Below are 11,096 nucleotides of genomic sequence, written 5' to 3' on the forward strand. Positions count from 1 at the left end.
AAAGACTATAGTTTATGCCGTAATGTTGTGGCAGATCTCTGCAATTGTCTGTTTCTGGGCTTCTCTGCCATGGAGGCAGCCCTCACAATTGCTCTCCTAATCACCTGAGGGCAACAACTAAACCACAGGAAGTGACAGTCAGCTTGGAGGATCCAGGACATCCCTACTTTCAGCTTAACAGAAATCATCTCTGTATGGACAGATAATTAATGAAGTTTCCCAACACCCCCAAATGGTCTGTACTAATTCACAGAAGGATAAGCTGCAGTCATGGAAGAAGGAGTTCATTAGCTGGCTTTGCTACCTTCCTTGTAAAAGAAAGTATTCCCATGGATATTGAGGGGAGGGGGATCAGGATGACACATGTTATAGCATGAGTCAGTTTCTGTGGGGGTAGGCAATGGCTAGCTGAAAACCCAAGATTTGCTCTCACTAGCAAGTGCTGTAACCTTTGCCTTTACAAGAAGCATCTTTGTGTTTGATGAAATACTGCAATAGGCCTTTTTATAGGAGACATATTGAAGTAGAGGCTTACAAATATGCATAATTACATACATCTCATTGTCCATTAATAACTTCTATATGGACTGTTCTGCCTTAGATCTTATAATTCCTTCCTTATATAACATTTGAAGTGTTAAATAGAAAACAACTTCAGAATTACTTGATATTTTTCCTGACTTTTTTTTTCAGACCTCAGTTGCTTCAGTCAGCTCTGTAAATTCAAATTAGTATGATGAAGTCCTCAAAACTTTGGCATGCTGTCAAGAGATGAAATTTTAAACATGGTATATGAAAACAAGTCATATTGTTCATCAGTCTCCCACAGAAGCCTGGAGAGAGTCTCTTGCTGTTTGGTTTTCATATTTTAATGGTTCTGGCTTCTACAGGAGGGAAGGAAGCTTTTTCCTCCATCACAAGAGCCATCTGCAAATAGACCTAAGAAGTTCAATACTTCTTTTTAATTCTGTGAAGAGCTAAATACATCAATAAAATACTTCATGCCTCCTACAACCCTTTGATGACTGAATTAACTAAACGAGATTGAAATGAGGAGTGATTTATAATGGGCTGAGATGAGAAATGAGTTCAACTGCCTTCCAAATAATTCCAAACAGGGAATATATTAGTTTTAGCAATGATGGGGAAGCATTCCCCTTTGATCTCAGTGAGAGTAAAGTTTCTTTAGACATGATCCAATCCCAATAAATATGCAGCAAAATGTTCATATAACAGCAAGGGGTTTTAACCCCTTCGCAAAAAAAGAGCTACTCCAAACTAAGTTACTGAAGTTTCTGTTAGAAGTTTCATTTCTCATTGCCTGTGAAGTAGATTAACTTCCCCAGATTTCCAGAGGATAATGACAAATTATTCTGAACTTGAGTTTTTAAAACAGGAATAAAAAGTGCACCTTAACTTTCATGAGAATTGCTGTAGATCAGAATGACTTTCTTCATGAACTCTGCAAAGACAAATACTAGTATTCAGGTGTCAGGCTAAGCTATGGCTTAGCACCGTGTGCCCATCCTGTGTGTTGATCCAACAGAGCTGGAGGCACACACCCAGCTTTCTCATAGTGAGTCATCTCACCTAACTTAAATTAATCCTGGCAACAAGGCCAACCAAATATCCACCTGAGCATATTTGGGAAAGCAGATGATAGGACAGCCACAAGGAGGAGGCAGGAGAGGCTGAGCTGAGCCCTGGGAAAGTAGGACCTGGCCAAAACAGGTACAGGACAGCACAGCCATTCAAAGGACTCTCCTTCATTTCACCTCCTGCAGCCACAGTCCTGAGGATGCTTCTACCTATGTACAGGTCCCTGACTGTGGCTGGATTCAGTACCTGGAGAACTGGTAGCTTAACCATGGCTTTGCCCTGCTTGCACAACACCAGGCTCTCCCTCTACATGTGAAATTGTTGTAAAACGCTGCCCTCCAGGTTTGGTGAGTCCATATTGTGAATACAAGAAGATTTGGGGGGAAAAAAGTCAGAATGGTAACTTATCCAGATCAGGGCAGCCTGCCGTGAACCTGATGCAACTGCTCACATGGCCTGGCTAAGCAGCAGACTTCAGACTTGCACCATGAAGAAAACTCTTTTTATTACTAGTGGTGCACTTACATTTCACACAAAAAACTCCAGAGTGACTGTCCACTAATGGCAAATCATCTGCCCCCGTCTATGGCCTGGGGTTACTTTTCCCTCTCCCACCACCTGCTGGCACGGCTGCAGTGTGGGATGAGTCAGGGATGCTCTCACAGCAGTATGCAGGACAGCAACTCATCCAAGCCTCAGCACTGTTTACAGGATCGCTGCCTCTGATTTCTCCCATGATAACTGACAGAAAGACCCTTCTCACACAGATGAAAAGTGAGCATTGATCTGACACTAACTGTTGACAGGCTGCAAAAATATTGATAGTGCATTTAGCAACAGTGCCCCAAGCCTTGGCAAATGAGAGTTCATGCTCTCCAGTTATTTTTTCCCATTATATTGCCCCTTTCTGCATTGTATAATAATTGACTCTTTTGATTTGCTATTTAGCAGCCAGCTTCCTTTTAAGCTAAAGCTCATTCCCTTAACTGTGTTTATACAGCTTCTGCTCTGCCAAAAGGTTAAACAGATCTCATTATCTGTTTCCTGCAGGGACCTAATTTCTACAAAAGGCCTTGAGCACGGCAATATGATTGGCAGGAAAAATAATGTTACAAAAAGCTATTTTAACACCTAGCCAAGGAGTGAGGAGTGTAGACACCATCTGAAATGATGCTCCATGTGGGTGTCATCAGCTGGGCAGGATATTCAGACTCTTCTAGTTCGTGATGATTCTCACATCTGCCCCTTTCAGCATGGCATCCTCCAGTGGCATCCTCCAACATGCCAGCAGATTAAGCAGTTGAGGATAAAAGATGGAGGTCAAACTGTCTCCATTTCTCCTGAATTGCTCTACCAAAATACAGCTGCCTATGAAATGGTGAGGCAGCCCCCGGCTGTAGCCCCGACGGCAGGGAGCAGGCACTCTCCCCCTCTCCTAGCTAATCTCCTGGATGAACCTCCCAGGCAGACCAGGTCTGCTTCTTGTAGAGGAAAGAGATAACTACAATTGGGGGTGCCACAGGTACCATTCCCAGGCACAGGGTATCTGGCTCACCGCAGCTGAGTGGCCTGGGACAACCCACAGGCAGCCCTGCTCCTCTTCAGGAGCTGTCCTCTCAGTGGTCCAAGAGCTCACAAAACCCATTGGACCACACACAAAAGGGGAACACAGCTATAGTTTTAAGACCCAGCTGGAAGAAGAGTCTGTGAAGGAAACAGTCTGAAGTCCCACCTCCCCTTTTTATTCACCTCTAGCTCCTCTAGTTTACTCCAAAAGGAATGCAGTCCACATGGTCTGAGGTCACTCCAAAGACCAATTCAATGTGAATAAGCAAAAGATAAGCAAAATATGCAGTGTAGGCTTCTACACAGAGGAAGAGTTGTCCTCTTCCTAGACTGTACGAAGCTGTAGGTGAGCACAGTAAAGCATCAAGTCTGATAGCATTTGGGGTAGTCCCAAATGGGATAGTCATGAGAGGAGTGCTGCTATATAATAATACTCAGGATTTATCAGCTTCTATTGTGCTGCATTTGGCTCACTTGCACAAGATTAATATTTTAGCTATCTGCCAAAAAACACATAAAAGACAAGAAAAGACACAAGTGAGACTCAAATCACCATTCACATCTCAGAGGAAGCTCTCCATCAGGATCTTACAAGCTCACCTGAAGGAACAGTTATTTGTTGTTTGGTCTACACACTGATTTGTCTCAGAGTGCAGGAATCATGCTTGAAAGTCACTACGAACTAAGAAAAAAAAAGTTTTAAAAATATCACTTCTTATTGAGTATTGCATTCTGTACCATCCACCCACAGAATCCACCAGCAATTTAACAAAATGTCATTGGGGCAGCCTCGTTAGCAAAAGCTCTTGGAGATTGTTAGCCTGAGTGTAGACCAACTGAAAGTGTAGGTGGACATTAAATCCAACCCAAAATAATCAAGCAGCTCCCAGTGTCAGCAGATCCATAATCAAGGTGGTATTTAAGTTTATACTCTTCTAAGGCTTCAGTTACTATTACTGTAGCTAGAAGATAGAAATCTTTAATATAGCAAGATCTCAGCTCCTCAAACATCATCCTCCCTCCCATTTGGCAATGGCACTACTGCAAGAACACCTGACTTCTGATGTTGTGGAAGAAATCAGCAGTTTCACACTTGAGCACCACCAGCTTGAGTTTTATTCTGCAATGAGCAGGCAAGATGGTACAGGAAGTTCAGCCCTTGTGAAAGGCAAAATAGTGCTGCTAACTCAAAGTGGAGTTCTGGACTCAGCAGGTCCCAGGAGAGGCTGGCCATCCGCAAGGCCTCTCTCAAGATGCACAGGGTCCCAGCTTACAGCCTCTTATTGACCCTCTGGTGCCAGCACATCTCTGCAGAGCACCACATACCACCTTCAGAAGCACCCATACCACGGGTACCCTCCCCCAGCTCTCTATGAAGTCCAGGCTGTCAGAGGTCTGAGCACAGTGGGCTAAGAGATGGCCCATCTAAGTGCCATAAGCAATTATTTAAGAGCAGCTATTTAGATTTGATTTGTACAACTTAAGCTTGTTAAAAACAGTGCACTTCACACCACTTCATATTTCAAATTTTTTTAAGAAGTCAGCAATTTACTATGAAAATAGTAACAAGAGACCCATTTCTAGTCATGTCTGTATTTTAAAACTCTTGAGTAAGATTTACTCAGGCTTCACTATACAAAATGTCTTTCAGCATCTTAAGCTGCAATTTTTAAAAAACAGAAATGTTTTTAGTTTCTAGAGGTTTCTAGAATGAACATCTTGAAAGGTGACCCTTCTGGGGCTCAGCAAGGCCTTGAGGAGTGTCTCCAGTGCTTGAGGTGGGAACACTGGCTGCAAGTACACTGCATCAGTCTGGATGCAGTCGCAGGAATTAGTCATCCTCTGAGTCACTGTCCCCCCTGGCTGGGACACACGCCCTGATTGAGGACATGAGCTGGTCCTGGATCTGCTTCCTGGGGTTCTCTTCGAGGTCTGTCTTGATGGCACCCGACTCTGAAATCTTCCACTCCAATTCTGTGCAGTGCAAAACAAGAGTCATGAACATATGGGAGCAAACTGGAGAAAGCCCACCCTTCACTCCCCAGCTGACTTCCCTTATCACCCTACCACCACCACCACACTAGGGTCCTCCTCCTCTTCTTCCACAACCAGAGCCAAGCTCCTGCCCTGTTTACCACACCTGTTCCAACCAAGCCCTCCTTTCCCAGTCCCTAGTGCTGGCACAGGTCTCAGCCCAGGGCACAGAGGTCAGGGTATTGCTCTGCAGCCCACCAGTGACATCCCCAGTGCCACCCTGCAACCAGGAGTGCAGAAGAGGTGATGGATACAGAGCAACAGCTTTAGAGGCAACTCTCCCAGTGAAAATGAATGGTACCTCCTTCTAAGCACATAAGGGCAGAAGACATGTTTGCACATCTATTGCCAGTGAAGGAATACTGCTCGTACATTACAGCTGTTCCCATCATACACTGAGCTCACCACAATCAGAAGAGGCAGGAAATAAATTTAATAAAGGGCAATAAATTGTGGAAATTTCATGTACACATCTGAATTATAGGTATTTTTCAGGGATGTACCTTGTAAATAGAATTCACCCCTTTGCCTCTACATCACACGCTAAATATTAGTTCCTTAAGACAGTAAAGAGAGACCACCACCAGCAGTAGGCCCAAATTGGACTGGATTGCTTCCCAGAAGTGGTAGAAAGTCAATACAACACATACAGTTGAAACCCTTCTCCTACTCCTGCTGACAATCCTATAATCAAATCTAATTTCCTTCAGATGTTACAGAATAATGAATCCAACCTCACACTTTCTTTAATTTCCAGTGGAAGGCACCTGGCCTAGGGGAGAAGGAAGGAAGACAAAAGAAAGTGCAGAAATTTCAGTGCACAGCTTCCTGCGATGACTGAATTAAGCTGACTCAGTCAGGAACAACAGACAAACATATGCCATCGTCTTAAAAATGAAACAAAGAGCCCTACAGTCCAATAGGCAAGTGCACAGATTATCACTGCAGGCAAGGGCAATCATTCATGTCCAAGACACCCAAAGAACATGCATGGGTACTGTTTACCCTTTAATATATCCAGCAAAATTTGTTTCACCCAACACAGGGCATGAACAGTTGCACACACAAGACAAATCTCTATATGTTGGCCTATCACTGCTTGTACAAGATAGCCATGTGGTTGAGCCATACGGGTGAAAAAAAAATCTAATATGATTTTCAGTACCTCCCTTCTCCTCCTAAGCTTCATTTCTCTCATTCCCAGCAAAACAGTTTTGCTTTGCCTTCGGAAGACCAGAGATGCAGCCACTCACCATCCCGTGTCAGGTTCATGCCACCAAACACCAAAGGCCCAATGAACTGAGCTTTGATGTCTCCCTCCAGGTACACAAATATCGTAGGCAGGTTCTTATCGGGATAGTTGGGAATGCAGGTGGTAGAGATGGCTTTGATGAATTTCACATCTCTGAACTTCTTCGCAAGCCCACTCATATGTTGATTTATTAAGGCACAGAGTGGAATTCTGTGAAGAACAGCAACACACACACATAAGGAAAAAACACAAGACAATTCAAAAGTAAACATCTCCAGAAGAAAGGTCAGAAATATCAGATTGATGAGTTTCTGGAAAAACGACAGTACCAGAAGCAACTTCTGGATACTTTTGTTGTCCAGTATTCCAGGACTCAAAGGAGATCAGCACCACTGAGAATGTGGTGTGTGGTAGGGTTTTGTTTTAATATATTACTAATGCAGCCTTCCCCTCTATCCCCATTATATATAGGGAAACTTATGGATTTAAGATACTTAGAAATTTCATGAGCAATGGCAAAATAAAAAGAAAAGCTGCTCCTGGAAGAAAGCATGCAAATGATGATCAACACCTGTGAGGAAATTAGAGACAAAGAACAACAGCAAGTATTTATAACCCTTCCAAAAAATTCTAGCACTTAACAGACCTTTTTGACAAGGTTTTCTATCATGGTGACAGGACTGGAAAGCTTGCTCGCTCCATTTGTATGCCACTAGAAACCAAGCTAAATATACATCAATCCTTCTTATTCACTGACCCTTGCACTTAATGCAGAATAGTTTCCACAGCTTGGATATTTCAGTGGCAGCAGCTACCTCTATGGCAGCTGTATGGTACACACCATGCTGTGTCATATCTATGTATAAAAAAGCCAATTCATGGTTACATCATTCTAAAATGAAGTCCAGCAGTCTTGAATCAACAGTATTGAAATTACTAATTTGTTTTTATTTCTTAGAACTCCAGAATCAGTCCTTAGTTCCACAATAACTACAAATTTACCTTGGAACATTTTCAGCTATTGACAGTGCAAGGTTTAATGGTTAAAAACAAATTCTTACCCTTGTTTGTAGAGGTGCAAGACTACCCATATACCTTTTCCAGCTTTTGTAACCTCTTGAACATAATCTTTTCCCGAAATTTCCAAAACTTCCCCAAATTTATTCTTCATTTGAGCTGCCTTCATTTCTGCTAACCTTTGCTGCCTGAATAGCCAGGAATGGAAAAGACATCTTGTGATTAGAAGCATTTTCTTGACAGAACAACACTTGAAGGAGCTGGTTGAAACCTAGACTTCAGAGACACACTACAAACTTCTTCTAACCCCAGAGCAGTGAAAGCAAAATGACATAGTAGATGCTCTTGTATTTGCATTGTAAGTTAAAACCACCAACATGCAAGAAGTACAACTATGTTTTTAGAAATGCCTTTTTCTCCTCATTTCTGGCCTCACTAGACATTTCTTCTGCAGGCAATACACTACAAAACTAAATGGCAAAAACCATGAGAGAGGTTAAGAGATAAACGGAAACCAACACTAATTATGCAAATCTGCAGCACCTTAATCTCATTCACACAAAAGTTAGGAAATATTGGAGGTGATTTTCAAAGCTCTCAGGATTCCCAGCCATGCACTCAGCAGGTGCACATTATCTCTGCAAAGCTAGGTCATAGATAAAGGATAGTGAATTCAAACACTGTTATCCTTTTAAAGACACTTAGAAGCTCCACAAGAGACCAGAAACACAACCCCCTTTTTCCATCATCCTAAAAACATTCTTTCTCTTCAACAATATCTAAAAGCATATAAAAGAAAGACCCTCCAATTATCATTAAAGCCAAGTTCTGCAAGCTGCTCTGACCTGTACATTTCAATAGCTTTCTCATCTTCCTCATTAAATTCATCTTCATTCTCTTCTAGCTCTTCCAGAGTCATGTCCTCATAAGTTTTCACTAAAATGGAAGAAACATCAAATCAGCAAAAACCTCATTCCAGGATTAAAACTCATCATCTTTTATCAATCCAACAGAATTTATTTACTCTAAGGACAGATTAATAGGAAACATGGAGTGGATTTTTTTGAGTATTATCCTACAATAATAGAATGGCTTGGGTTGAAAAGGACCTTGAAGACCATCTACTTCCCACCCCTCCTGCCAAGGGCAGGGACACCTTTCACTAGACCAAGCTGCTCAAAGCCCCATCCAGCCTGGCCTTGAACACTTCCAGCAATGGGACATCCACAGCTTCTCTGGGCAACCTGTTCCAGTGCTTCACAACCCTCACAGCAAAGAATTTCTTCTTAACATCTAATCTAAGCCTACTCTCCTTCATCTTAAGGCTATTCTCCCTTGTCCTATCTATCACTACATGGTATCATAAAGCTGCAATTGCCCTTAGGAGTTGGGACTTCAGTGATCTTTGTGGGTCCCTTCCAGCTCAGGATATTCTATGATTCTGTTCTATGATTCAAAAAAGTCCCTCCCCAGCTCTCTTGTCAGTCCCTTTGGCACTGGAAGGTGCTACAGTTCTCCCCCAAGCCTTCTCTTCTGCAGGCTGAGCAGCCCCTGCTTTCTCAACCTGTCATTATTATTCCTACTGGATTTTTAGAAAGTGTTATGTGCTTTAGATATATAGGTGGAAAGAATATGATGGAAAAGCCTCTGAGCTGAAGGCTGCCTAGACTAGCATCCAACTACCTGCACAAGCTTTCAAGTTTAGCAGCTGCAGCACAGACATGCACTTCACCTGCTAGACTACCTTTGCATTGTTCTTGTTTCTGTTTCCAAACATGTTTACAAACATTTACTTCCATAAAAATACAGAGCTGACATGAAGAAAAAAGCTTTCCTGTGCTGGAAGAATCCATGTGTTCAGGAATGTATTTGTTTGATACCATTATCAGCTGATCACCCTGCACAGATGAAGCTCTGGTATCCCTACAGACCTGGAAAATGATACATTGCTTTACAAGCATATAAACATTGCTGCTGGCCATTTCTTTGAAAAAGCTTCCCCCAGAAGCCATTCCAAGGCTTGTTGTGCGGCTGCCTGAGTTGGCTGGTCACTCACCAAGAGATTTCTGAAGGATGGCAAACTGCTCCTCTTCCTTCGCACGTTCCTGTTCCTCCAAGTTTTCCTTTGGAGGAAGGATACCTTTCTTGCGCAGAATGTCATTCCACTCTGTGTCTTTATTTGGATCCTGGAACAGAACAACATATGGATGATATTTCTTCAAAGTGAACTTTACCACTTCCAGAACTCAACACAGTTGCTAAACTGGTAACTGGATGGATGGTACCAGAAAGTCACAGCACGAATCCTCCTGATGCTGGGGCTTCTTTCCAGCCCCAGACCTGTAGCACCACGAAGACTGACTTTGTTTTATTTCCTTCCACTCACAGCACATACGTGAGGCCTTGGTTGGGTACCACGGTTTGAAGCATTGTAACCACTGCTGCATCTCTAACAAAGTGCAATGAAAGGAGAGGGTATCAGCTGGCTGACAGGGAAGCATGGTGGCCAAAGGGCTCCCTTATAGACCCTGAGCAGGACAGGCCACCAAATCAATGGTCACTGCATCAGGAAGCACTAGTGACAAGACATACACAGGCACCAACCTTACAGGCCTCTCAGTACGCGGGAAGTCTCCGTCTTAGATTCAAGTCAGAGTGACCATGTGAGTGTTTAGAGAAAAGCAAGCAGTCTCTGTCAGCCAAGCCCATTGCTAAGGATTCAGATGTAAATCTACAGCTAAACTATTCTTGAGACTTCACTGTAAAATAGTTGCAATAATCCTGCAAAACAAGGCAAACAGGCCCCCGTGTATTGTTGAAAAGCTCAATGTAAGACTTTCCTATTTAGCAGGCAATTTTAATTTTTAAAATACAAGAAATCTCAGTGATAAGCACCCACAGGCTGATTGTGCTTCCTTGCTATCTTGGCCTAGGTCCACTTTGTAAACTGAACGCGCCTACTGCTTTGCTACAGCTTGTATCAGTACACCTTACACTAGGTCTGTTCACATCCATATCACCGTATCTCTTCTCAGACTAAACCCCAGCACTTATGGGCTACCGGGACAGGAAGGGAGGGATAGGGGACAGAGAGGGAGAAGAAAAAGAAGAAATAAATAAAGAGAACAATGTAGCTCAGCACACAGAACACCAGATACTATTTGTTTTCTGTCTCTGACCGTGGTCACCTTTCCCTCGACCCCGCATTTACTATCGTTTACTAACACGCTGATGCACTGCCTGAAACGCCCCCGCTCACTACAGTAGTGAAGTAAGTACCGTACTTGCAAAAAAAGCAACAAATCGCCACAAACCCAGCCACGGAGCTCCGAACAACACTGCCGCGTAACAGCCACGTCCGCCCCGAGAGAGCGGCACGAACCCGGGCCGCCCCCGCCCCGGCTGCCCCGGGCACTCGGCCGGGGAGGGCGGCCCGTGGCTGTCGGCGGGGCCCCAGCCCTCGGCCCGGCCGGGCTTGCCCCGCAGCACCGCCCGCACACGGCCGGGTGCGAGGACACGGGGGCACCGCGGCTGCTCACCTGCATCGTGCCGGCGGGGCCGAGCCGGGGCCGTGCCCGGGCAGCGGCGGCGGCGCTGGGCAAGGCCGGGCAGGGCCGGTCCCGGCGTG

General features: G+C 44.0%; 1 protein-coding gene across 1 annotated transcript; it reads right to left on the reverse strand.

Moving 5' to 3' along the window:
* Nucleotides 1–4,258: 4,258 nt before the first annotated feature.
* Nucleotides 4,259–11,086, reverse strand: PDCL3 (phosducin like 3). Its single transcript, XM_042040462.1, has 6 exons — nucleotides 11,008–11,086; nucleotides 9,525–9,654; nucleotides 8,314–8,404; nucleotides 7,513–7,656; nucleotides 6,453–6,661; nucleotides 4,259–5,139 (listed from the first exon to the last, which is right to left on the reverse strand). Exons 1-6 carry the CDS (start codon nucleotides 11,011–11,013, stop codon nucleotides 4,997–4,999), a joined length of 723 nt encoding a protein of 240 aa, XP_041896396.1. The 5' UTR covers nucleotides 11,014–11,086; the 3' UTR covers nucleotides 4,259–4,996.
* Nucleotides 11,087–11,096: the final 10 nt, after the last annotated feature.

This window comes from Corvus kubaryi, unplaced genomic scaffold, assembly GCF_017639235.1.
Source record: "Corvus kubaryi isolate FWS band 111438036 unplaced genomic scaffold, C.kubaryi_AGA036_p1.0 133, whole genome shotgun sequence".
Classification (NCBI taxonomy): domain Eukaryota; kingdom Metazoa; phylum Chordata; class Aves; order Passeriformes; family Corvidae; genus Corvus; species Corvus kubaryi.